The 27,536-nt window shown below is 56.6% G+C and overlaps 1 protein-coding gene across 10 annotated transcripts in view; it reads left to right on the forward strand.

Annotated features, from left to right (window-relative positions):
• Window positions 1-27,536, forward strand: part of ABLIM2 (actin binding LIM protein family member 2) — a 165,805-nt gene that overhangs the window by 54,387 nt on the left and 83,882 nt on the right. For all 10 annotated transcript variants that reach the window (XM_063108647.1, XM_063108654.1, XM_063108648.1 and 7 more), the window contains exons 3-6: window positions 5,729-5,912; window positions 9,226-9,341; window positions 16,454-16,580; window positions 19,743-19,836. In XM_063108647.1, the coding sequence (XP_062964717.1) occupies window positions 5,729-5,912; window positions 9,226-9,341; window positions 16,454-16,580; window positions 19,743-19,836 (521 nt within the window). The remainder of the gene's footprint in view (window positions 1-5,728; window positions 5,913-9,225; window positions 9,342-16,453; window positions 16,581-19,742; window positions 19,837-27,536) is intronic.

Genomic DNA, 27,536 nt, shown 5'->3' on the forward strand with positions numbered 1-27,536 from the left:
TGCGGGAGTAACTGCCACCCTTTTCCTACCAGCTTGCGGGTGAGGCGAGGTGGTCTCTGGGACTCACGCTTGCTTGGTGGCAGCTGCCCAGGGCAGATTGGTGACAGTAGAGCAGCCATGCAGGGGTCCATGGGCACACAGGCCCGGTTTCAAGACCCACCACACACCCACAGCCAGAGAGAGCTCACCCTGTGCCAGGCCCATGTGGACACAGTGGGGGCTCTGCCCTCAGAGGTGTCCTCTGTGCTGCTGCTGCTGAAGAACAGCCTGCAGCCACCAAGACCCCTGCGAGCTTCACAGAAAAGCTGCCTTTGTTCAGTTGCGAGGACCACACAGCCTTAGATTGATCTTTTATCAGGCTCTCATGAAAATGCACTTTATAAATCATCAAGGGAGCTTCTGAACAAGAAAAATAGAAGACCCAGTGCAGTGTCTCAGACAACGTGGGTATTTGCCGACTTTACATGAAGCCTGGAGAAAGCCCCCACCCCACCCCACGGCTGCTTAATTTAACAACTCAGCAGGGTCATCAAGGACTCAGGTTCTCCCCCCGCCCACCAGCCTCTCCCACATCTCGTCCTGTGATGGCAGCAATGCCTTTCCTCATGGTCTCAAGACGGCTGCTGTAGCTCCAACATCACACCCCACAGGGTGGCATCCAAGCTGGGAAGGGGTTGGGGGGAGATGTGCACAGGCTAAGGGCCTCTCCTCCCCTGACTCACACTTCAATCAAGGAGAACCTTCCCTGACGCCCCCCACAGACTCCCCATAGGACTTGGCCAGAACTGAGTCCCCCACCCACCCTGCTAGCAAAGAGGAGTGGGGGGACGGTGACTGACCTAGACCAGTCATGAGCATCCTCGGTGGGCATATTACCAGCCAGACCAAAGCAGGGTCTGTTAGCACAGGAGACGACGGCACCATGGTCTTAACTCTGACCCAAGAGGTCCCATCGCGTTGGGCCCCCCGCTGCCCAGGCACGCACTCGAAATGCCTCCATTTACATAATTGTCCCCTGGACCTTGACTGCCCAGGCTTGGGTTCAGACCCCACCTCTGCCACCCATGGCTCATGTGGACCTTAGGCGTGTTTCTTCACCCAGTCTTTCCAACCGTAAAACCCATTCGACGACTACCTGTTGAGCACCTCCTATGTGCTAGACACTGTCTGGGTACTTGGGATACATTCATGAACCAAACTGACATCCTCGTCCTGGTGCAGACCTGTTCCAGCGCACGGAGACAGACCGTAGACGCCACAGAGAACGAATAGTAGATTCCACCACACGCTAGAAGCGAGACCTGCTGGGGCAGGGAAGAAGAGGAGCGGCCAGGGAGTTAAGCTGGGTGGTCAGGGTGGGCCTCCTGGAGGAGGTGAGCCCTGAGTGAAATCTGGACAAGGTGAGGGCGTCGGTTGTTCAGGTATGTGGGGAAGCAAGGCGCTTGCCCGGCAGGTCTGGGGACAGCTGGAGGCCAGTGGGCTAGAGCAGAATGAGCGAGGGGGAGGGGGCCGGAGGGAGCAGGTAAGGTAGGAAAGCTGCGTCCTGTGTGGACCTTGGCTTTGACACTCAGGGAGGAAGCGCAAGGTTAGGTTTCCACGGGTGGCCGCACGCTCCACTGGTGGGAGGAGGGGTGAGGGGGTGGGGAGAAGGGTCAGGAGGCAGCAGCAGGAGCCCAGGCTGGAGAGGACGTGTGTGGACGCGGGCGAGAAGACACCTGACTGGGCGTGTTTTGAGGCTCTATCCTCATACTACAGAATGAGAGTGGACGTGAGATGCAGGGCTGGCCAGTCAGGTAGCTGGTTAGAGTGTGGTGCTCATAGCACCAGGGTGCACGGTTCCACCCCTGCTCCTGCTAGCTGCCCACCCCCCCAAAATGTGAGATAGAGATATGTCAAACATATAGCACATAGTAGGTCCTTTAAAAGATCTGAGCTGTTTCCATTTACAAACAACTTGAAATTCGCCTGGAAAAATGAATCTGGTTCTTTTGGCCCTGCACGGTGGCTGAGTCCTGTGCTCTTGGAATGTGTTGTTTCCAACCGGGATCTTCTGTCACTGTACTCCCAACACCCTGGAAACATGCAGTGACACAGGCGTTTTCTGGTCTGATTAGCAGGAACTGAGCAAGTCCAGATTTTGGAAAGAGACAGAAAACAGGCAGGGAGGGAAGGATGTGAGTCTGGGAGGAGTGCCTGTGAGCCGTGCAGGTGACCTGGTAATGGCGGCGGGTGGAGGCCTCAGCGAGCACGCACCCATCTGGGAGTATAAATCGCCCCGTGAGAGCTTAGCGGGCTCTGGGAGCTCTAGGGAATGGTGCCCAGTGCCTGCACACATGCTTACGGGGCACTCCAGGCATTTATGAGCACCAGCCAAGGGCTTCCAGAACCAAATGAAAGCTCCAGACAGGTGTGTCCCGCCCGGGGCCCGGGGCACATGATGTTCTGCACAGACTGACTCTCACAGGGCGCCAGGAGTGGCGGGATCCCATGGTAGAGTCGTGAAAAGTAACGCCAGGAAGGAGTCTCAGATGACATCTCCCCTGTATTCACAGATGGCGTCCGAGGCAGAGGCTGGGCTGTGACCAGGCTGGCTATGACCAGCAAGCCCTAGAGCCAGCTGGCTCAGGCCGAGGCTCACGATCGCCCCCAGAGTTCTCTGTTTTCTTTGTTTTGATGTAATTGATCTTTCCTCCTCTCACCCACCAATATAGAAAAGTATAGGGGAGAGGGTGGGAAGCCACCCGCAGTAGTCATGGTTGGGACTTTGGTGTATATCCTTCCAGTCTTCTCCTTCGCGTGAGTCTTTTTAGATTTTGCAGTCATGCTCTGTACATAATTTCGTATCCTGATTTATTCACTTCACATTACTGTGTAAGCACTTTCCCATCATGTGCATTCTGCAACATCCATTTCAACGTCTGCCCAAATTCTTCCCCATGGGTGGCCACACTGAACTTAACTGTTCCTCTACTGCTTGACGTCCCCATCATCTGCAGCCGGATGCTGGGCCCATCAGCTTTTTATACCTCCTCTCATTTATTTCTTACAACAACTATGCAAGATTGGTATTAATTCTAATTTACAGACAAGGACTGAGGTTCAGAGAGGTGAAGCAACTTGCCTAAGGTTGCACAGCTGGGAAGCGGCAGGAGTGAGGGCTGGAGCCCTAAAGCCTAGGCGTGCATGTCCTACGTTATGCTGTCATGGTGCTGCAGCAGACTCATCGCCCCTGAACTTCTGTGGTTGTGCATGGATTCCCAGAAAAGAGATCTCTGGGTCAAAGGGTAGGGGCAGTCTTACATTCTTTGGCGTCAGTGTGAAATGGTATTCCAGAAAGTGGTGCTGGTTCCCTCTCCCACCGTCCCCGCCCTCCTGTTTCCCGTAAATGAGCGCAGCGTGCGCACTCAGTCACCCGCGCCAGCTCTGCCGCCTGCTCGTCGTCTTTGCTAATTTGACATACTGCAAAATTTAACCTAATAACAAAGTATTGTCTTGAGAAGACATTTCTAAAATGACCGGTGAATTTGGACTTTTCATTTTCTGGGTTTGAGCTGCCTTGTGGGGAACTGAACACACTTGGGGCAGCGTCAATCTGACCAGTAGTGAGATCGCGGGAGGGCCTGCGGGGGCAGGCGGGGGCTGGAAGCTGTCTGGGTCCCTCTCCTTGTGCCCCATGATGCAGGGCCACGTCATTTTAATGGGTGCTAGAGCAACCACCACATTCCCCTCCTTCCAGAACGTCCAGTGCCCTCACATCTCTACAAAGAATAGAAAAATCGCCCAAGGCCAGAGCCACGAGTGCCCGTGGGCCATGTCCCCATTCAAGAGCCGTTGTGTTACACGTGTCATTTACAGAAAATCCCTGGAACACTCCTACATAAGGCCCAAAATAGCCTGTTCTTCCCAAGTCATGATACGTTTGCTTGGTCTAAGTCATGGTACAAGATTAAACAAAGGGCTTTCATTCTCAGACTGGGTGTTGAGCAGGGACTCAGAACCAGGCAGTGCGGGCTTCTGGCCTGTCGGGAGGGGTGTTGACAGCACCAGCCACAGGCCTGACAGTGGCCAGGCGCGGCTCATGGCTTCCGTCACACTATGGGCATTGCTGTTTATACTTGTGACGTTGGTCCTGTGCTCCAGATGAGGACAAGGAGGCCCAGAGAGGTGAAGGAACTTACCCAGGGACACACAGCAAGTGCACAGGTAGAGCTGGTTCCAAATCTGGGCAGCTGCAGCGTCTGGGCTCTCAGTGGCTGTATCATGCCTCACCTTGGCCTTGCCATGGAAAAGTGGAGACAGCTGAGCCCTGGAATGAAGGATTTTCACCCGCCCTGTGGCTCTGACTGGCTCGTTACCAAGAGCTTGGCTTGGGTTCTGTGAATTGATGTTGGTGGTCACGCTTTGGCATGAGCTTTCCACAAGGTACATGCAACAGGAGGGTGCAGCAGTCAAACAGAAAGGTGCCCTGTGACAGTGTGCCCAAGTTACCATCGTGATGACAACTTCTAGCAGGTGTCAACTTTAAATGTATGAGTGCTATGTGTTCTTTGTTTTGTTTTTTTCTCTCTCTTTTTAAATTTAAATTTATTTTTTCTTAATTGACACATGATAATTGCACATATTTATGGGGTACAAGGTGATATTTGGGTACATGTATACAGTGTGTGACGAGCATATCAGGATAATTAGCATATCCATCTTCACAACTCTGGCTTGGGGCTGCTGAGCTGTGCCCATGTGTCAGGACCTGGGACTGACTGAGCGGGCGTGGCAGGGCCTGCAGGGGCTTCCTCTGTGTCCCCAGCAGGGAGCGGCTGGGGCCAACCAGGGTGGGCTGCAGGCTGCTGCTTCTGAGACCTTGTGTGGCTCCCAAATGCCCCTGGGGTGGGAGGGAGAGCGTAGGGGAGGAAAGCGCCGTGTCCTGGACCCCTCAGCTGGTGAACTGGCCGCTGTCCTGAGGGTGGGTGCTCTGTTCACCACGTTGCAACATTCCCTCAGCCCCTCCAGGGGGCCCTACAGTATCGGCTCCCTGCAACAGGTGTGTGTTGGAGAAGGAGACAAAAATGATGCACATTTGGGTGCCCATAGGCTGTCTGCCTCCTGCAGGGGATCTGGTCCTGTCCTCATGGTGGGGGAAAGGCGTTGAGGGCTGTGAGGATATGGGGACCCAGAGGAGTGGGGGAGAGGGTTTAGGAAGCCTTGGCGTGGACTGTGGGGACCGACCACAGGGACCTTGTCTGTTCTCCCATGGGATCTTCAGCCCCAGAACAGAACCTGGCACATGGTACCTGCTCACTATTAACCGCCTTTTAACTCCCTTCTCCATGGGTTATATCCAGTGCCAATCCAGCCCACCTAGAGGAGGGGTGGGGCTCCCGAGGCTCAGCATTTCATCCTTGGATGGGTCAAGGAGGCTCGGGGGGTATCCCTGCAAGAGCGAGAGTGGGCCGGCCCCTCAGGATAGTCCAGTTCTTGTCCTGGGTTAGTACTCCTTTCCAGAAACTTCCACAAGGAAAATTCACCCAACTGCAGGCTCACGGGCTGGAGCTGAGGTCTGTCTCTGGAGCCTGGGCACCCAGGGTACACTGAGCCATCCTGAGTTTGTGCTGAGACTGCAAGCCTGTGTCACGTGGGGTGTGGGGCGGTCCACCTCGGGCCCATGCGGACGTGGGGACATGGAGATGGTCACCTTCGTTGCTAACACAGGCCTCGCTGGCCTCTCCTCCAGCATGTGGCTGTGACCTGGCGGAGGGAGGCTTCTTCGTGCGGCAGGGCGAGTACATCTGCACGCTGGACTACCAGCGGCTCTACGGTACCCGCTGCTTCAGCTGCGACCAGTTCATCGAGGGCGAGGTGGTGTCGGCGCTGGGCAAGACCTACCACCCCGACTGCTTCGTGTGCGCTGTCTGCAGGTGAGCGCCCCCCACGCTGTCCCCTCGTCCATGCACCAGCCCCTCCCTCCTGCCTCCCGCCCTCCCAATCAACGCGCCAGGCACAGAGAGGTCAAGTGACTCACCCAGGCTGCACAGCAGGTCAGAGGCAAGCTGGCTTTGGGCATGGACGTGGGGCCCTGCTCTGTCTGCGGTCATCCCCTCTCTGCCCTGTCCCTCCATCTCGCTTTCTCCTGGGAGCCCTGCGCAGAGCCTAAAACCTCCTCTAGGCCTCCTGCAGCCCATCCGGGCTCTGCCCTCCACCTCCCTTCCTCCTCCTGCCTCCTCCCTGCATACACAGGAGTCTGTCTCCTCTTGCTCAAGGCTCCCTGCCTTGAACATCTCTCTATCCAGACCAGCCCCCATGTCACATCCTCCTGATGGCCATCTCCATGGTCCTTCCCTTCTCCAGCAGGGCCTGAGGCTGCCCATGGGGCCTCCTGAGGCCCCTCCCTGGCCTCATCCTCAGCCTGTTTCTTCTCTCTCGTTGCTGCCCGCTGTGTCCCCACGACAGTCCCCCTGCTGCTCCTCGGCTGACCTGTCCCATCTGCACATCCCAGCTCTCTTCCCTGTGTCCCCAATCTGTGGGTAACCCCACCACCCAATCTGACAGCTCCATGAGCCCCTGTCGTGGGGTCTCCCAAGACCCTGTCTTCCTTCTCATGCAGACTCTGTCCCCAAATCTGCCCAGCCCCTGCCTCACTCAGGCCTCGAAACTCACCTGCCTGGGCTCCTGCCACAACCTCCACGCGGGGCCCTCTGCCTGCCCCCTCCCACGCTGGGATCCCATGGCCCCCAGGAGAAAGTCCAGGCTTCTTAGTCTGGCTGAGAAGAGCTCCACAGTCTGTTCCTGTTGATTCATTTGTTCATTCATTCATTCATTTATTCAACCAGCCTTCACTGAGTGCACATATGTGCCAGGTGACTCAAAGGTGCTTTAGCCCGGGCCCTGCGGGGCTCAGGGTCTCAGTTTGCTACAGTGCAACAGGAGGCTGTTCCCCCAGAGCCTTTCCTACCCTGGGACAGCATCCCTCCCTTTCTCCTCGGCCCCCACCGTACCGAGGTTCTCCTGGACCCCCCAGTCTGTGCCCTTCTCTAGCACAGTACCCCTGTAGCTCCATGAGGGCAAGTGAGAGGCAGATGCTGGCTGTAGAGACTGGATCCTAGCCAGACAGCAAGGCCACACCCAGTTCTCTGCTTGCACCTCCTGGGGGGCTGCACAGGAGGCCAGCAGGCAGCCCCCTGTGGGTTCCTCCGTCCCTCACTCTGTAGCCCCGACTCATTCCTTCCAGGGGAAAAATTCCATCTCTAGAAAACAAGACATAGAAAAATATAAACAGAGTGTGTTTTCCTCCCTGTTCCCCCTGTCTCACCACACCCTGTCTACAGGGGACTTTTTCAGTGTTGTTCCCAAAGCAATTCTCCGTGGTTACAGCATGTGCCTGAGACGAATGGAACCTTTTGTCAGAGGATGCCGAGGAGAGGAAGTGACAAGGCCAGGGAACATTTCCACTGAGGGTCACTGTTTGTTACTGCAGCATGGCTTGGGTCACATTCCCCCCGGGCTCATCTGAATGTTTGGTTTCTGTGTACGTAGCTTAGAGGGGCAGGTGGACATCATCACAGTTGGTTTGAGAGATCACCTCCAGTTAATCCACGGTTTTAAAAATAACGGCTGACAGCTCTGATCACGTTGGAGTGACTGGGATTGGACTTTTCCACCCACCATAAACAACTAGAAAACAGGACAAAATAACCTGAGCAGCTGCTTTGAGACATTAGGACACAGGCAGCAGAGGACTGAGAGAGGGAGGAACTTAAGTGAGCTCTGTGTTCGCCCTGGTGTTCTGCCTGGAGGCAATGTCTTGAAGGACGGCACAGGGCAGGGGGACCCAAGAAGAGTGTGTCCCTCTCCTGAGTTAGGACACAGTGGCTGGAAAGGCAGAGGTGGCTGGGATGTGTGTGGCAGAGCACCACAGGGGGAGAGTAGGACGCCAGAGACCTACACAGGTGCCTTTCTGTCTTGGACTAAATGCAGAGGAAATCTCCCCAAGTGGGGTAAAGAGTGTCGAGGCTACTGGAAGCTGGACAGTCCGGACATTTGGGAAACACTTGAGTTCTGGCACGAGTGGAACCCCTAGGGCATAGAGGAGAAACACCAAAAATTGTTCTTATTAAAATAGCCCTAGAGTGAAGAATACAATAAATCTGCTTTAACAAATACAAGAACAAGACTCGTGCTGATCTGCAAATAAACCATCTGCCTGCCAGAGCAAAGTCCAACACTTTCACAGGAAAATAAGAAAATCCAACACTCAGCAATGTAAAGTTTACAATGTCCAACATCCAATCAAAAATTACTAGCCATAAGAAGGTGACCCAGAGTCAGAAGAAACATCATTTAATAGCAATAGACCCAGATATTACAGCAATGGGCAATGACTTTAAAGTAGCTCTTGTAAATATGTGCAGATCTGGCTGCCTGCCCCCAAACTGAAACGAACCACTCAAAAGTCAAATGTTGGTGAAAACGGAAGTCAGCTTTTATTCAGGAATACCATTGAGCTGAGGAGAGCTATTGGGCTGACCCATCTCTCCCGTCAACCTCAAGGAGGATGCCAGGCTAAAGCATCTCAGAGACTCAGGTTTACTGAGGGGTTTTAAAGAGGGGGCTGAGGGAATGGAACGTGGGAGGTGAAAAGCAGGAGGGAGGGCACGTGACCTTCAGGGGCTCGTGTAAGGAGCTGGGTGCGAGGTCTCACCAAGGCTCCGTCTGGTTCTGCTCCGTCCCCGCTGTTATCTCAGGGTCCTGCAGGAAGATGGAGTCAGCACAGCTTTACTGATGTCTTCCTTAGTTTCCCAGGGTCTGGATAGTATGTGTCTCCTGGCAAGTCTGCAGCTCCAGGCTGGCTGGAAAACAACTTTATATTTATGTAAATAATGCCATCCTGCCTCTAACTAAGTTCAAAATATCAAATAACCATGGGGAAAGAGGGAACTCAGAAATGCACGCCAAGAAAACAACTGTGTCCTTTTAAACTATTTTAGAGCCCATGCGGTTTTAGGTCCCAGCATGGCTTCAGTCCCCCTCACTCCAACACAATCCCATAGCAGTGGCTTGGCAGCGCCTGGATGGAGAGGCTCTGTGTCCTCAGCCTGCAGCTCCCATCTCCAAAGGCCCCAGGATAGGGTGGGAGGGGGAGGCAGTGGCCTTGGCATTGTGCTCTTGGGTGGGGCTACCCTGAGAGAAGGGCCGGAAGGTGGGCCTGGCTGGTAATGAGCTCTCTTGTTTCAGGCTGCCCTTTCCCCCTGGGGACCGAGTGACCTTCAACGGGAAGGAGTGTGTGTGCCAGAAGTGCTCTCTACCCACGTCGGTGGGCAACAGCGTACACCTGTCCCAGGGTCTCCGGAGTAAGTGGGCGCTGAGTGGCGCAGCATGGTGGGGTGGCCTCTGCAGTGCCCAAGGATGGGGACCTAACAAACTGGGAGCCGAAGCAGAAGCAGACAGAGTGAATAGCTGTGGATAACATAGGAAGGGAACCAGGAACAGAAGCCTCTGGGGCTCTCATGCCGGCAAGCCTTTGCACAGCTGGGCCCTCCACTGCGTGCCCTCCTGATTTTGCCCAGCTCTACCACACCTCCAGGAAGGCTTCCTGCCATCTTCTGGTCCTGTCCCTCTGGCATTTGCACTCAGTTCTCCCAGTTAATTCCAGCTGCCTTTGGCCTTTCGGGGAGCCCTCAGAAGCACGCTGAACTCTGGGCTCCGGTGGTCAGGGGTGTTCAAGTGCACTGTTCCACCTCCCAGAGCTAGGCCGGGTGTGCATGCAGTGGATGCTCAATACATGCTCCTTGAGTGAGGAAGCAGGGGATTGTGACCGCAAAAGAACAGATGCCAGCCAGAGTGCCGCAGGTTTGTGGATATAGGTCAGAGTAATAGAGCAGGTGGCCTTTCCCAGCCTGGGCGGCTCTTCTGGGGTGAGAGGTGGGATGCGGGGACTTCAGGGGAGTCCAGCACACCAGGATCTACTGCTGCCAGGTGCCCAGACAGAGCCCACCCCAATTGCCAGGGTCGCTGTAGTGTCCCAGAGGCAGGGCCGCAGTCCTGGGACAGAGGGGTTTCTACTGATTTCCAGAGCCTTCTCTCTCCCCCACCTTGCCTGCTGTGATGAAAGTCTCTGCAGAGGTGATTCTACCTTCAGCCTCCCAAGAGTCCAGTGTTGGCTTTGGGGCCGGTAATGACTTTATTATCTGTGATAATAATAACATTAACACAGATAATAACTACTATCTGTGGAATGAAGCGAAGCCTTCGTCCTCTGGGAAGCAAGCTCACAGTAACACTGGGTGGCCAGGTCATTGCTCCGGGAGAGTCCATCCAAAAATTTCTCTCCAGTTGAGGCCTGGATAGATTGAATTTTTGAGAATTTGCTCCACAAACAGTAGTACTATTATAATTAAATCCAAAATAGTAATTAAAAGCTCTACAGTAAAATTTAAAAAGAGGAGGAGGATTAGTTTTGAACAGTTCATCCAGAGCTTCCTGGCAGCCAAAGTAAAAGGGACGTATGCTTGACTACAGAATCGTTGTCTAAGATTTTTAAGAATATTCTTAGCAGAAAGTCTCTGCCCTTTCCAAATGTAAATTTATTTTAAAATATCAAATGTACATTTTCAAAGAACAAACACTCCCCGACTCCTAGAAGGTCTAACAATACAGCCTGCCCTTTCTCCCAGTCCACCACGAGAGTCCTGAGCTTAGAATCTTTCCTGTGCCTAGAAAACGTCACACGTTGATTACCAGCTCTTGGCTCCTGTGCAGTCTTTCTGTCTCCTGCCTCCTTTTCTCCCCAGAGCAGCCCTGCCAGGAGGAGTTCTTCTCTCCTACAGGTGCAGACGTGCCCTGAGCTGTGGGGGCTGGGAGTGGGGGTGTGCTGGGTGCCCAGTGTCCACTGAGGGAGTGGTAGAGCTGAGGTTTGGGCCAAGGCCTACAAACTTCAAAGCAGGTGAGTTCGCCCTGCTGTGACCAGAGGCCCTGCAAGGAGGTGGCCCTTGTTCTGAAACTTGAGACACAGGCTGAATTTCAGTTAGAGGGAATTGAAGAGTGGGGGGCTACAGATGAGAACAGGGTACAAAGACCATAAACATGTGGAATGTGCTGGGCGCACCCACCAGACCTGTGTGAGCAGACAAGGGGCTTGCTGTGGGGGGGTAGGGGAGGGGAATGACACTGGAAAGATGAAACCAGATGGTGGCCTTCCTCCAGAGCCATGTCAGTGCATCCTGGAGGCAGTGAGGAGCCGTAGATGGTTATTGAGTAGGGGAGTGCCAAGGTCAGTCCTGAAAGCTTAGAAGATGAGGCGGAGCACTGTGGTCTGCCTGGCTAGGTTGCTGGGGCCCGGGGAGGGGGTGCAGCCCTTCTGCAAGGATGGCAAGCCTCAGATGGCTGCCTTTGTGGGCTTTCCTCCCCTGGGGGAAGTGGAGAGTGGGTGGCTATTTAGGTAGGTGTCTGTCAAGCGTGAGTCCTGTGGCCCTGAGCCTGTTGCTTGGTAACAGGAGAGACGCTTCGGGCTGGGCAGCCCAGGCCTTCCTCCTGGGAGCAGCCCACCATGCCTTCCACGAGTTTAGCACCCCATCTACGAGTCTAGCCATCCCACTGCAACCTGTGGAGGGCCTCCTCTGTCCCAGAAGCTCTGCTCCTCCGCAGGAGGGCCCCTCTGCTCCTGTCCAGGCTCCTCCAGCACTGAACCTTTTGCTGGTCACAAGGCGGTCCGCCAAGAGGCCGAGCATCTGCCAACCAGGGACAGCTCTGAGCCGGCTGCTCACTTCTGTGTGCCCGGGGCAAGATACGTCCCCTCTTTGGGCCTTAGGTATAGGCATGGGGTCAGCAGGGAGTGTGGGCAGTGGTCCAGAAGGGCAGCCTGGGGGTGGGGCAGGCAGGAGGTGGGAAAGATGGGGGCTTGGACTGGAAACAGGGATGGAAAGCAGCTCCGTCTATGCTGAGAAACCCCGGTGGCCAGTTTTTGGGCTTGGCCGCCCCTGGCTCTGTAGCTCACCCATTGGGGCCCAGGCAGGCCAGGCGTGGAGAGTGTTATTGCCAGAGCTGGGACCTGGGGAGGCCCCACCAGAGTCAGGAATGAAGGGGCAGGAAGAAGTGTGTGCAGAGCTGGGGGCCAGGCCTGAGGATGGGGCTCGGGGTGCTCCACTCCTCTGGAGAGGGCTCTTTGCCACCTGGGCTGGGGTACTGGGAGCCCTTGTGTCCTCTGCTGGTGTGAGGCTGCAGGGCCTGGTGTGCTAGGAGGACAGGTGGCAGGGACCCAGAGCCCCAGCCGCTTGCTGGCTGAGAGGCCTGGGGAACAAGGCGAGCCCCTCCTGTGACAAGGCTGTGAGGTTAAATGAGGAGACGGCCCCCAGGAGCCAACGCCCCCTCCTCCCTGCCTCCCTGGCCCCGCACACATCCTGTGGCCGTCACGGGTGGGACACCGTCTAGCGAGGACCCTCAGCGTGTCGGGTCTGAACTTGAACGTGTATCCTCTTTTCCAGGGGCTGTCCTCTGCTCTTCTCATCAGTATGGGCACCTAAGTGAACTCGCAGCCCAAGTTCATACATTTTCAGTCACTTTGAAGTTTTAGAACCGTCAGAGTTTTCGTTTCTGAAGGTCAAGGTCGGATTCAGTTCAGAATCTGAGACTTTCCTCCGCTCCCCTGACCTGGTTAGGCCTGGGATGCTGCAACAGAGAGGGCAGGTCTGACCCCGGACCCCCACTCTCCGGTTCCCGGCTGAGGCTCAGGGAGGCTGTCAGCATGTCCCGGTCCCATGGAGAGTTTGCGGCAGAGCCTGGGCCTGACCACTGTGACCACATCTCCTGGAAAGGGGAGCATTTTGGGGGAAACAGGAAATTGGATGGTTCTAGAAGGTCATGCTGGGGAGGAGGCCCAGGCCCATTCACTGCTGCTGATGGCAGAGCCAGGCCCAGGGTGCACAGTGAGTGGACAGCAGCTTTGGGGACACACGAGGCCCCCTCCCACTCTGTTAAGGAGGTCCTGCTGCCAGCAGCTCCGGTCTGCAGCGTTCACCACACAGGATTCTGTACCGTCGTTTGCAAAGCCTCACAAAGCTGTGCTGAGCCCCAGATGCGTCTAGAAAAGGATGACTGCAGTTTCCATGACAACGTTCCTCTTGCACCTTGCTCTTGTCTCTGCATTTAGTGCTCTCTGCTAGTGATGCTCTTTCCTGAACTGACAGGAAGCGGGGTGGGTCCCAGTCTCTCCTGCAGCTGCCGCCTGGCCATTGCAGGGCAGATGACACATGCATCCACCCAGAGCCTCAGGGAACTGAGATTCAGCCTCCCCAGGGGGGAGATCCAGGGCAGGGAGGGGGCGCACAGCTGGTACTTGTCTGAAGGGAGGCAGAGTGGCAGAGACACCTGTGGACAGCTTTCTACGGGGCATCGGGCCTCTCCTCTGGTCACCATCTTGTGATACCAGCACGAATGATTCAAGCAGAGCTGGACCCGCTGTGTAGACGTCCCTGGTGTGTGCATTGATTATCTATCAAACCCGCCCTCTGCTCTGGGGACCCGCACCCACATTAGCTCTCTAGGAGGCGGGTGCTATTATTATCCCTACAGAATGTGTCCCCATTTCAGTGTGGCACAGAGAGGCGAAGTGACTTGCCCATGGTCACACAGCTGGTGGGGACAGGGCTGGGATTTGCACCCGGGCAGCTCGGCTGCAGGTTCCACGCTGTTGATCACTGCTCTGTGCTGCCTGTCCTCATCACCGCAGCCATGCGGCCTGCTCCCTTGATTTGCCCGTTTTCAGAGGAGCCAGCGAACGTTCAGAGCAGGGTCCTCAGCTTCAGCACTGTGCGCACCAGGGCCATGTGTCTCCTTGTCGTGGGGGCCATTCTGTGCACTGTAGGATGTGTGGCACCCACGTCCTGTACCCAGAGGTTAGAGGGAGTGGCCCCCTCCCACTAGATGCCTAGAGGATCACCCCCCCAGTTGTGACAATCGAAAGAGTCTCTAGACATTGCCAAATGTCCCCTGGGGGGCAGAAGTGCCCCTGGTTGAAAGACACCGATGAAGAGCCTTTAGAATGTGCCCACGGTCACCCACTGAGGGAGAGCCTAGAGGAAAGCTGGGCTGGCACACTGGCGCGTCTCTGCTCGGCGGGGAGTGGGAGGGTGGGAGGGGGCACTCTCTCGCCCTGGTCCCCACACACTCACTCATTCTTCCTGTGCTCAGCCTGTGCCGGACACCCAGGGTCCTGAGACCCAGCGTCCTCTTCCCTCAGGACCCCTGCGTCCCAGAGTCTGAGTCTGTTCTTCAGTCATTTTCCATGGTTGCACCTGAGTCTGAACAGTGTGATAACTTGGCCAACCGTTTGGTGGGCATTCATTTTTCTTTTTATTCATAAAAATAATATGACTCTGGTCTCTGCCAAAGCAGATAATAATGCTGGGCATCAAACAGCATCTGCTGAGCGCCTGCTGCGTGCCAGACCAGGCATGGTCTTGGAACTGCCATCGAGTCAGGGCAGTGGGTAAGCACTGACGGGACCGCCCACCCACCAATGAATAAAGGGGTTTCCAAGAGGAAGGAGACTGGCTTGGCGTGGGCCAGCGAGTGTGGGTGCCAGCATTTGTGCCCAGGCCTGCCGGGCCCTGGGGCGATATTCTCTCCTGCTTGGGTGGAGGTTGACTTGTGCCAAAGCGGACCCTGCTCAGCCTGCAAGCTCTGGCTGATCCGGAAGCTGCTCAGCTACTCAGGGCTCCTGCAGGCAGCTGGGGCCCCCTTCCAGATGCATCTCCTGGTTTCTGCTCATCACAAGGAACCACAAGGAACCCTTGTCACGCCTCACTGTACACACACCCAGCCACACCCTCACACACACAGACTGCTTGCACACAGACACACACAGACACACACTCATGTGCACACAGAGACACAATCACAGGCACAGATGTGCACACAGAGACACATCCATACTTACACACTGCCACGCACAGTGCAGGCTCCTGCTGCCAGCAGCTCCCGGTCCTGCTCCACCCCTTGGCTGGGGCTCCTGCTCGTTTTCAGCACACAGGTCACTGGCTGTGGGAGCCCCCATGTGGCCACTCACAGGGGAGAAGGACCAGACTGTGAGAGGCTGGCTCAGCAGGGCAGGGACAGGACAGAGGGGCATGGGCTAGAGAGCACCCATCACCAGAGGAAGGTAGAAGACAGAGGTAGGGATTAGCTGGTCAGGTTGCAAGTTGCAGAGGGGGGAATTCCCAAAGCCGACTGCCTGGGGCCTGGCTCTGGCTTGGGCTGAGTCCTGGAGCAGGGACACGGCGGGGTGGAGCACCCTGTGTGCAGGGACATGGCTCAGATGGCAACAGAAGGAGCTCAAGATGTCTGGGTCAGGAGGGCTTCCTGGGAGAGGCATCCAGGCAGGAGAGAGTCTGAAGCAAGGAGTAGGGGGTGTGATAGAGTGCAGGGGGGCTGGGGGCACAGGCCTCTCCAATGTGGTCTTTACCTCTCTGTGTCCCACTAAAAGGGGGGCACACTTTGTGGGAACAATAACAGTAGCAGCCTCCTAGAGAGCTAACACAGGTCCGAGTCCCTGGAGCAGAGAGTGGTTTGATGGATGAATCAGTGCATGTGTGGGGACGTCTACTCAGTAGGTCCAGCTCTGCTCTGACTGTTGTTGCTGGTGTCAGGAGATAGTGACCTTGCCTCTCGCGGTTCCCTGTGGGAAGACATCCACAGACATGTCTGTCACTCTGCCTCTCCCTGTATCAGCTACGTGCCCCCTCCCTGCCCTGCCCTGGCTCTCCCCACAGGGAGGCTGTATCTCAGTTTCCTAGAGGCTCTGGGTGAATGCGCATCTTGTCTGCCCTGCACTGGCCAAGCTGCAGCTGCAGGAGAGACGTGGACCTCACACCTGCCCCCCACCTCGTCCCCAGCAACTTGGGGTGGGAGCATCACTAAAAGCGATGTGGTACATTTCCCTTTGGTGTGCACGTTGGGTCATGATCAGGTTTAAAGTTCCACCTTCCAACAGAGGATGGGTGGGGCCACCCAGACCCACTTGTCAGAGCACCTGCTACCCTGACCCCTTCCTCCCTGGGCCAGCCCCCTCCCCAGTGCACTCTTGTCTGAGTGCACACCTCTGCACCAGGCACAGTCCCTGATCTTCTCACTCATCTTGGTTTTCCCAGCTCCTAGCCCAGACTGCACACAGTTGGTGCTCAATGCATGCAGGAACACACCTCATGATTTGTTTCCCTCATGTTCCCACTGGCTGCCATGGAGCAGGGTCCTTCCAGCACACCAGTTTGGTTGTCCCCCGTCCCTCTCTTCTGGGGCAGCTTCAGTTGCTTTATGGGGTCTGGAGAGCAGTAGGGCGGGGACAGCCTCAAGAGGGGCCTCATCCCTCCAGGTCACCCTTGGTGGTGCTGCTGGGACCCCACGGGGCAGGCCTCCTGCACACTTCTCCACCCAGGACGAGGATGTCTGCGTTCTGTTCTCTTTCTTCCAGGTTGTGGGGGCTGCGGCACAGAAATAAAAAACGGCCAGGCCCTGGTGGCTTTAGACAAGCACTGGCATTTGGGCTGTTTTAAGTGCAAGACTTGTGGGAAGCTCCTAAATGCCGAGTACATCAGCAAGTAAGTGGGGACAGGGGCTCCTGCCTCCTTACTCTGGGCGGGGGCGGGGCGGGGGTAGTGCTCCCCGAGCTCCCCGTGCTCCCTGTGCTCCCCGTGCACCGCCCTCTGTGTTTCTGCCCCTCCTCCTGCAGCCACCCTTGTCCTGCTGTGAGGTGAGGAAACGTGGCCCAGAGCCTGGCGGTTTGCCCAGGCCCTTGTACCTTCCCTCTCCTGAACAGTCCCTGCTCCCTCAATGGGGTGTGAGGGGAGACTCCAGCTCTGTTTCTGCTGATTAGAAACAGAGATGTTGGCACTGCCATCTCTGACTCTGTCAGCCACCTCCTCTCTCCCGTCTCTGGGCATCAGCCTCCACCTTCCCTGTGGGGTTTGCTGTCATTTCTGGCACCTGGATGTCCTGCACAGTGCAAAGCAACCTCAGCAGGTGCCAGCCATGGGGCCAGGAAAGGAGGGCCCGCCCATTTCAGCTGTCAGGTCTGGGACCCCACACCACACGCTCCATCTTCTGCAGAGTGGGGGCTGTTAGGGCAGCTCCTGCTGGCTGGCTCTGTGCCCCCCAAACCTGCAGCCAAGCTGGGGTGGTGGCTGGTTTGGGCACATGGGGGGAAGACCCTGGCTGTGAGCAGGGGCAGCTGAGGGGCCAGGAGGCGGGGTGCATTTTAATCCTGGAAGAGCAGAGAAGGAGGCAGGGAAGCCCCGGATGGCGCAGGTGGGGCCGAGCCAGTGGGTGCTGAACAGAGCAGCCCTCTGAGTGCACACAGGCACCTTCCTGGGAGGCAGAGGCTCTCGGGCCGCTGTCATCAAAGACTGTGCTAGTTCTTCATGCCCTGGAGGGAACAGAATCATTGCAGGAACTGACGAATCTGCATGGGATGCAGAATGAAGCACACACACAAGTGCACTCACACGTGCACACACACGCACACACACACATGCACGCACACACACGTGCACATAATGCACACATGCATGCAGTCACACGTGCACACACACGCACATATGCATGCACTCATACATGCGTGCATGCACATGCACGCACACACGTACTCATACATGCATGCATGCACATGCACACACACACATGCACTCACACACACACGCACGCACTCACTCACACACATGCACCATGTACATAGCACAGAGTCTGACAAGGCCAGTGCATGAGCCCACATCAGCTTCCTGGTTGATCCCTGTGCTCTCACTCTGCAAGATGTCACCATTGGGGGAAACTAGGAGAAGCATAAACGGCACGTCTCTGGATTGTTTCTTAAACTGTATGGGAATCTACAATGATCTCAAAACAGATTGTTTTAAGTAAAAGTCCCCAAACCAGGATGAGTTTTCATCCAGGGTGGACAGGACTGTGGAGGAGGAAGGAATTCCCTGGCCTCTGTCATAGTAAAGGATGTGAGTGATTTGGGGACACAGGCCAGTGCACAGAACATTTTAAAACACATGAAACCTCCCAGCCCCCGGCAGGCGCAGCCCCTCACGTGGCACTGGCAGCTCACCCACGCCCACACAGCCCCCGGAGCCGTCCCAGAATTCATGAAGAGGGTGTGTTGGTGTTGCCATGGAGACATTGAACCTTCTGGGTTTGCTGCAAATACTCCCATTTGTGGGGTACAGTGGGGGCCCTAGGTCAGCACACTTGAAAGTGGGTCCCAGGGACCCAATTTCCATCTTCTCCCTCATGTAGAGGAAGGGCTGTCCTCTGTCTGAGAGAAGGCTCATCCCAGGGCTGTGGGCCAGCTCAGGCTGCAGTGAGAGGGGCCACGCAGCTCCAGTGCTGTGAGCCCACGCCAGGGCCCTTCCCCTCCTGCAGGCATCTGCAGGCCTTGGAGAAGCTCCAGAGATCTGAGGAAGAGAGGCCGGTGTTAGCTCAGCTCTGATCCTTGACTGCTTGAGAAATCCCAGCTTCCATCACTGCTGTGCAAAAATTTTAAAAGTCACTAACACGGTGACTTGACATGCTCGAGAGGGGAGATATGGAGTGCAGGTACCTCCTCTGTGCCAGCGGCCTCCACACCAAACTCCTTCTGGGCATGGCCTGGGCCGAGAGGACAGCCCTGGTTAGCAACAACAGTGGCCTCTGCCACCATTTGGCAGGTGCCAGGTGCTGGACACACCTCTCATTTAACCCTTACTGTTGATCTCCTGTTTCACACATGGGAAGCTAAGGCTCAGAGAGGTTAAGTGACTTATCCAGGGTCACACAGCTGAGACCTGGCATTTGAGTCTAAGCCTGTTCAAAACCACGGCCCAGCAGCCTCTCCCCTCCCCACACTAAGTGCGGCCACCAGACACCTCAGGGCCACCTCTGAACCTTCCTTCCCCCATCTGCACGCCGTTTGTCCTGTTGTAGTGATTGCATAACAATGATTATAACAGACTTTAAATCAGCTCCAGGCCCTACATGTCCCTGTGCACACTAGCTGCTGTCCCTACAGCTCATTTAATGGAGGTACAAAGTTTAAGCAACTTGCTCAAGGAGTGTCTCATTCTACACTCATTCCCCGATGCTGCGAATGGCACCTGGCATGCAGAAGCACGCCATCGGCATGCGTGACAGAGTGGGCATGTCACTGTGAGGCCCTTCTGCTCCTTCCATGCAACAGGAGGCCGGGCCCCTCCACGCATGGCCAGAGCCAGCCTCTGTCCCCACGAGACGGAAGTACCCACTGAGTGGCATCTCATCCTAACCCTCCCACACTTGCCACCTGGCCTCCCAGTCATCCCCCAGCCCTGTCCCCAAAGCAGGTGCCCTTGTCATGCAACCCTTTTGGCTCATGTTTTTCTAAGGCTCTCCTGATGCTGGACGTGGGGTGGAAGGAATCTCTCATTCCCCAGGTGTGGCTTTTGCTCCCTTGGCTCAGCCTCTGGACCAGCCACCAGCTCCTCAGAGGGCCAGCGGCCCCGCCTCTGTGCCCTCCGTGTCTCCATCTGTGAAGCGGGGTGGTCTGCATCATATTTCCATGGGGCTGGTGCCTGTAAGCACCCAGTACACGCTCCCTATCAGATGTGTCATCAGAGGAGGAGGCAGTGGGCATTTCCCCCACTGGGACCGTGTCCTTCTCATTGGTGAGGGCCGTTGGATCTTGGGGTCAAGCTCCTGGCAGTCCTTAGGGTGGCCCTGCCCCAACCTGAATGCCTGTCTCGTTGCAGGGACGGGCTGCCCTACTGCGAGGCTGACTACCACACCAAGTTCGGCATCCGCTGTGACGGCTGTGAGAAGTACATCACGGGGCGTGTGCTGGAGGTAAGTGGCCAGCTGGAGTGGGGGATGCTGGTTGAGCCCGGCTGGGTCCCTGTGGCCCTCGCATGGCCCTGCCCTCTCTGGGCGCTGGGGCCTAATTGCCCCCTGCGAGTTTACGACGTGATCTGACATTCGTGTGTGTTTGTGCAAGAATCTGTCCACCCGAGCCTTCACCACCCGCTTCCTCCCAGCTCTGCCACAGGATACCATCCTTGGCCATCTGGGGCCTGCTCAGTGCCACCTCCTCTGGGAAGCCTTCCTGGTGATGCTCTCTTCTGTGCAAATTCATAGAGTAGGAGAGGTGGGAAGGCCTTGAGGATACTTTGGCCCAGCCGTTCACTGTCTAGATGGGGACTCTGAGGCACAGAGGACTGAAAGGGAGCCTAGGAGACGAGTGCAGTGCCCACAGCCACATAGCAAGACTCTGTCCCCATAGTGGGCCAGAGTGGTCACCAGCAGGCAGACTAAATAATGCCCATGGTGTGGGGGGCTTCTGGGGTGTGGAGAGGGGCGTGCTTTTTGGCCTGGGCAGTAGTTACATGGCGTGCTCCCTTGTGAAAATTACCCACATCATGCACTTTTCTCCATCTTGTTCGATAAGACAAATCCCCTGCAGCAGCTGGGATCAAGTCCCACCCTCCCAATTCACACGCCCAGCCCGTCCCTCCATGCCACTCTGCAGCTCCTCTTTGGCTCTCCCTGTCCAGGGTCAGCCCATGGCCCACAGGGGAGGGGACAGGTGACCAGAGGATCTCAGGGAATGCGGATGGGGCTATGAACTGGCCATGAGGCATGGAAGCCCCTCCTGGGGAGGTCACAGGAGTGGGCCTCTGGGGTTGCCAGTGACAGCAGGGCAGGAGGATAGGTTGGGGTACCAATAAGGCTGTAGAGAATGGGCACCTAGGAAGCCTTTGAAGCCAGAAATGCCCAGGTTAGATTTGCATTTTAAGGAGCTCCCTCTGGCTGCTGCAGAGGCCAGCCTGGAGGGGTGGGACAAGCATTCTCCTGGGGTCTCCAAGGACTGTCCCTTCCCAGCACCCACAGCCAGGGCCCAGCCCCAGTGCCTTCGTGGAATCCAGCAGTGACGCTGAGCTGCTTTTCTTGCAATCACACTTCACCTCCGAGGCAGCTGGGACAGAGTGGCACCTGGGCCCCAGTCCCACCTTCTTTCCAGCCCTGCCCAGGAGGGAGAGGGCTGCCCACACCCGCCCCGGATTTCAGTGCTACCCCAGGACTCCGGGGAGGCGGGAGGCCACAGCGGGAACCGTCCCAGCTCTGCAGGGAGCTCTGCGCTCTCCAGCTGAGCGGACCTGAGGATGGATATAATTACACGCTCAGTGATGGGAGAAAGTTTGCCAAGTACAGAGCAGCGCAAAGAAGGAAACGTCGTTGGTGATGCAGTCCTGGCGGGCTCAGCTTTCTGGCCAGTTTCCGTCCGCTCTCTTCCTTTCCGTGTAGTCATAGTCGATATCACAGCATTATACAATACGTATCCTGGTTTTTTCCATCTCGTATTTTCTATTTATGGGATTCCCATGTCATCATAAACCCCCCATAAGCCTTTTTTTTTTTTTTTTTTGGTGTTGTGGATTTTCTTTTAACCGCTTTATTGAGGTAGAATTCACACACCACACAATTCACCCACTTAAAGTGTACAACTCAGAGGTTTTCAGTATCTTCGCAGACATGTGCAGCCTCACCACAGTCAATGTTAGAACATTTTTATGACCTTAAAAAGAACCCCATACTCTTTAGCTACCACTGCCCTGTACCCCACCTCCCCAGCCCTTGGCGACCACTAATCTACTTTTTGCCTCTGTAGACTTTCCTGTTCTAGACATGTCCTGTGAAAAGAATCCTAAACCACGTGGTCGTGTGTGGCTGGCTTCTTCCACACTGCACAGTGTTTTCGAGGTTCACTTGTATGTACGTGGGTTTTAATATTGCAGCATATTTCAGCATGTAACTACACCCGAATTTACAGGCCCGATCTCTTGCTGTTGGACACTACCAGTTTCTAGGTTTTTACTACAATAAATAACACTGTAATGAATATCTTTTTTTTCTTTTAAAGAATGCTTTATTTGCATTTCTAATTTTCCTTAAGATAAATTCACAAAAATGTAGAAGTTGGGTCAAAAACTCCGAATATTTTTAGGGTCCTTGATAGTTATTATAAATTGCCTTCCAGAGAGATTTTGCTAATTTACACTCTTATCAATAGCATGGAGTGTTTCCCATGTAAACCTTTCCCCCGCCAAGAAATAAAAATTAAAAGATAAACCTTTCCCAGTTTGCTAGGTTAAAACACGGTGCAGTCTTGCTTTAATCAGCCTTCCTTGAATCCCTGGTGGAGCCGAGTGGTCTTCTTCACGTTTAGCCCTTCATAGTTCTTGCGCTGTGGTTACCTTTCAGAAACTTTGCCTGCTTATGTGTTAGGGTCCTCATGCTTTCTGTGCAAGTGGGTCATGTGACTAGCCTGCTGATGTTTTGTCTGCCCTGTGTCCTGTAACTATTCTCCTGGGCATGCTCCCATCTAGCATTTATACCCACACTCTCTGGGTGTGGACGAAAGGTGCACCTTTCCAGGGGCCTGTCACCTGGCCCTCCCATCGCCCCTCCCCCCTCCCCTGACACGCCCCCAGGAGCTGAGGACAGGGCCCCACCTGCTGTGCTGCCTGCAGGTGGTAACTAGCCCAAACCTTGCACGTTCCCGCTGCCACCCCTCCCCCACAGTGACCTTGTCCACAGCCGGACAGAGAGGAGAAGGCAGCCCAGATGTCCCTCAGGACTGTCCTCCTTGGCCCACCTCTCTCCCCTGCCCTTTCTGATGAAAGAGCCACCCTCCTCCTACCCACGGCCCCCCGACCTGGGCCTGGTCCTCACCCTCCCACCTTCTCTGGAGCTTTACTCTGACCATTCTCCTTTCCTCCCTGCAGACCCCCCCCCAACCCCGCACCAAGACACTTTCTCCTGTTAAAATGAACATCCTGCAGCCGGGCGTGGAAGTCCCTGCGGGGCTGGTCAACCCCTCCCCTCCCTTTGCAGCTGGCCTGGCTGCCTCTCAGCGACCCTCTCCTCAGCGCACTCCAGCCTGAGCTCTGCTTCCCTCCTGCAGACCCCTGGGCCTTCCCCTCTCCCTGGGGCTCCTGAGGGGCCTGCGGCTCTGCTCCCCTCAGCCTCCGAGCACGTGGTTCCCCTGCTCACCAGTCCTGGCTGGCTCACACGGTACCCCTCTGACCCTGTTCCTCCTCTGAAATGCAGGCAGCTGTGGAGCTCAGCCAGGCCCACACCAGAGGTGGGAGCTGCGAGCCTCCCACCCTGTGCAATGCCACAGGCCTCTCCCCCAGGGCCTCTCTCAGTGAGCCACACCACCTCCCGCCCCACACCTGAGCTTCTGGCTGGGTCCAGCCACATGCCAGGCCATTGGCCCCTCAAAGGCAGATAGCACAGCTGGCCTTGAGACCGGGCTGCCCAGGCTCCCTCCAGCCCCTCGTCCCCTCCCAGCACACAAACATGGATTTGCACTTTTGACTCTATAGCACCTTCCTGTTGTGGTGCTACCAGCCTAAAGTGAGTGCATCTTCAGCTCAGCTCCTGCTATTGCTGCTACAGGTGCGTGACCTGCCCTTTCTGACATCCAAGGGCAGCAGCCCCTGCACCAGAGAAGCCCTGGCCTAGGCAGGGGGCAGGCCTGGCCCAGACCCTAGCTGTCTGCCCCTGGGGCCCTGACAAGCACTGCAGCCACAGAGCCCGGCTGGAGTCAGGGGATGAACAGGACGTGCCTGTGGAGCCCCAGCTCAGCTCTGGACCCAGGAATCACTGGTGGGAACAGGGCTTCCATATTGTCATCAGGCAATCAGTGGCCCTCCTTGATGGATTGGGAGGACAAGGATGACCCCCATATCTGCAGCGTGAGCATCCCCAATATTTAATGCTGGGCCGAATGCAGAAAGTGGGGGTGGGTGCCTGTGAACAGGCCCCTCGGTGCTCTCTGCTTTATCAGGAAGGGACCGTCCTCATTGCGAGGAGCAGGTGAAATGGTCTGGGTTTTTCCTCCCCTCCCCTGCGTCTGCAGCGGAGGCTGAAGGGCCTCCCAGGGAAGATTAATGCTTTTGTTTTCGCCTCTGCTGGGAGGCGAGTTTGGCGGCGGCGGGCTCTGCAAAGCTCTGAGCACCCTCGGCGGCGGTGCGAGGCGGGCGCCGCGGGCGGAGACGAGCCCGGCGTCGCAGAAGGGGAGCCGCTGCCACCGCAGTGGCACCGCCCGACGCTCAGCCGGCGTGCCCGCACCCAGCCAGCAACAGTGGGCTCCTGGGGAGCAGCAGGAGCAGGTGGCAGGATCCGAACAAAAAAGGAAAGAAGCTGCTCCCTGGCTGGAGGGAGTCGGCCGATGGGACTGGGCTCTGGTGCGGGGCACCGTGCAGGTAGGAAGCCTGGCCGGGAGCCGTGCTGGGCTGCACGCGGGTGGGTTCGTGGGGATGGCAGGTCAGGTGTGAGGCCCCCAGAGGCACCTGTCACCCCAGCTGTGCCCCCTGAGATGCTCGTCAGCATCCGGGCTTGCTGCTCTGCAGAGCTCAAGTGGGAGCGCCTCCCAGGCTCTCCACCGCCAGCAGGAGCCCTCGTCTGCGCTGCCTGCGTGCGACAGGCACAGTGCCATCTTAATGCCGGGCGCCAGCAGTGCCCGCCGTGAAATGTGCATTCGGTGGCAATGGTGGGGATTTCCTCCCCCCTCACTGTCTCCCTCAGTTACTCCTAAATATCCCCTCATGTCCCCTAATACGTGTTTTCCTGCACCCTGCTTGTCTCTGGGTATCTGTCTGGGTGAGCCAGCTCCATGCTGGGGTCCTGAGGGGTCATGGGGGGGCTTCGGCTGAGACGGATGGCTGGAACGTGGGGGGCTGGGCGCAGGGGTGGGTGGCTGCCTGGCACAGGTGCTGCGGTGCTGGCTCCTGGGGAGGGACGGAGCCCCCCTACAGAGCACTGGGACGTGGCTGGCGATGCCCAGGGGCCAGTGGGGTAACTAGACTCTCGACCAGGTGTGGACACGGGGGAGGAGGCGTTGAATGGGGGCAGCCACTGTTTCCAGGTGTAGACCCCATCCCCACCTCAGCCCCCGTCTCCTCACCAGGAGGAGCTGGAATGCCTCCCTGCAAAGGTGGGAAGGAGTGGGTGGGGTGGGGGCATCGTTCTCAGCCCCGCCCTCTATTAGCCCTGGCAGTGCCGCTGTCTGGTCCCACTTGCCTGGTGCAGCGTGGGCACCAGGGCCGTCTCCATGGTGACGCGAAGCCCAGTATCCCTCTGGGACCACAAATTAACTTCTCTTCATTCCTTCCTGCCGCCCTCCTCCCTCCACCCTCCCTTCTTTCCTTCCCCAGTCAACCACTCACCCTACCGACCCTTCCCGGACTCACCGTGTGTCCCCTGGGCTGGGCACTGGTTCACAGAAATGAAGGGACAGGCCCCCTGCCCTGAGGAGCTCGTGGTCTCGTGGGGGGCCCCAGTGGGAGAGGGGTGCCAGGCTCGCTCCTGCCCTGGGTCAGGTGGCCAGTTAAACGTTTCCCATCTCAAACGAAGCCCCCTCCTGCCACCGCAGGTCCTTTAGCTGTTTGCCTCCCCGCCGTCTTCTGGCACGTTTCACTTTAGCCTCACGCTTTACCCACCAGGAGAAAGTAAACTGTATGCTCCCGAGCAAATGACAGCGTCTCCTGAGGAGGGACGTGAGGTCAGCCTCATAAGGCCGACTTCTCTCTCTCTGTCTCTATAATAAATGTGTTTATTTATAAAACACACTCAGGGGAATATCTATTTACCACAAAATAAACAAAGAAGAAAATCCTTCATAATGAGGGCCACCACCCAGACTACTGTTAGCATTTAGAAGCCATGCTTTTAGATTTTACCCGTGCAAGACACACACACACACACACAGAGATATACACAGACACACAACACACGCAAACACAGAGGCATACAGACACACAAGCACAGACATAGAGAGACACAGAGACCAAGCACACAATCGCACATAGACACAGAAATATACACACACACAAGCACACAACACACAGACACACACACACATACAGACACACACAAACACAGACATAGAGAGACACATACACAGACACCCACACAGACACACAGAGACAAAAACACACACAGTCACATACACAGAGACACACACACACAGACAAACACACAGACACAGAGACACACACACACAGGCACACACAAACACACTCTTGTGCCTTTAGCCAGATCGCCACGCTCTGCTCCACATCGTGACCCAACAACGTGGCGGAGCCTCCAGTCCTTGTCCGTAACTGTTCACCTGCGGTGTCCTTGACACTGGCATAAGGTGCTCCCTGGTCCCTGCATCTGAGGGGTGCCGGACAGCAGCACGACCTGGCTGTCTCCGGGCAGGGCCTCCTAGGTGTACATGTCAAAATGTCCACAGGTGGAATAGACGGTTTGGCTGTTTCCAAATGTCTTTGGTCAGAACCCGCTCTGACCCTCTCGGGACCTCTCACGAGCACATCATGGTCCCTGCGTCCCTCATTCAGAACATCCTCACATGCACCTGCTCTGCGTGCAGCTCTGCCCGGGGCGGGTGCAGTGGAGAGGGGAGGAGTGAGCCATGCCAGACCGGCCGCATGTGTCCCTGCAGTGGTCCCAAGGCGACAGGAGCCGTGTTCCCAGGCCACAAGGAGATGCAGGGGGGAGGTCAGCAACGGGGAGAGCGGCAGGGATGAGGTCGGGAGGTCTGGGGAGGGGGCCGCAGATGTCATGGGGGTTTGCCAGGTGTGGTGAGGAGTGGGCTGTTCTTGGCAGGGTGAAGGGGCCCCTGGAGGGTCTCAGGTTGAAGAGCCCCTGGGGGACTCTGTGCTGGCAGCTGGGTTGTGTGGCCCCTGCCCCAGGTTTTAATTTGCTTCTCAGTACGTCTCACTTTCTCTGCACACTGTGGTGATGAGGTCTTTTACGATCCGGATTCAGTTCTGGAAATTCAAAAAGGAAGCTAAAGCTTTGGATTGGGCCTGTGAATGCGCCGTGAGCAGCCCCTGGGAGCTGCCTCCTGTGCTCAGAGAGGGGCAGCCCGCAGGCCCGGCCCAGCCTGCAAGCAGGAGGGGCGCCGCCGGGTCTCCAGGCAGCGCGGGAGGCCCTGGCATCGGGGTTCTGAGCTCTCCTTCAGGGAGGAAGGGGCTGCCTGCCTCAGGTGCCAGAGGCTGCTCTCCTGCTGTCCAGCCCTGTTCTGCAGGAGAGGGCGGGCGGAGGGCGTCTGGGGCGGGGTCTGCATGCCTGTGGCAGAGTGTCCTGGCCCCCCACTCCCAGCGGGCCCTGGCTGAGGACGAGCGGTCACTCCATGCCCCTGCAGCAGCCTTGTGCCTCCCTCATGGGCCTCGTTCCATCTTATGAAAGATGAAGCCCCTTGTCAGAAGGCACAGACGTCTGACACTGGAGTCTCCCGTTGCTGCTGTTGTAGGCCCTGCTTGGGTGGGAATGCAGAGCGGCGGGTGCAGCCAGGGTACCCTTGACGGGGAGGCCCCAGTCACTGTAAGAGAGCACGGGAGGGGGCAGAAAGTAACATGAGTAGTGAAGACAGTTTTATTTTTTGACCCTATCAGCCCATCCCTCCTACAACTCATCTGTCCCCCCAGCAGGGAGTGTGGGGTAGGGACGGGTGACATTCGTCATACGGTACCTTC

The sequence above is a fragment of the Cynocephalus volans genome, chromosome 9 (genome assembly GCF_027409185.1).
Source record: "Cynocephalus volans isolate mCynVol1 chromosome 9, mCynVol1.pri, whole genome shotgun sequence".
NCBI classification, from domain to species: domain Eukaryota; kingdom Metazoa; phylum Chordata; class Mammalia; order Dermoptera; family Cynocephalidae; genus Cynocephalus; species Cynocephalus volans.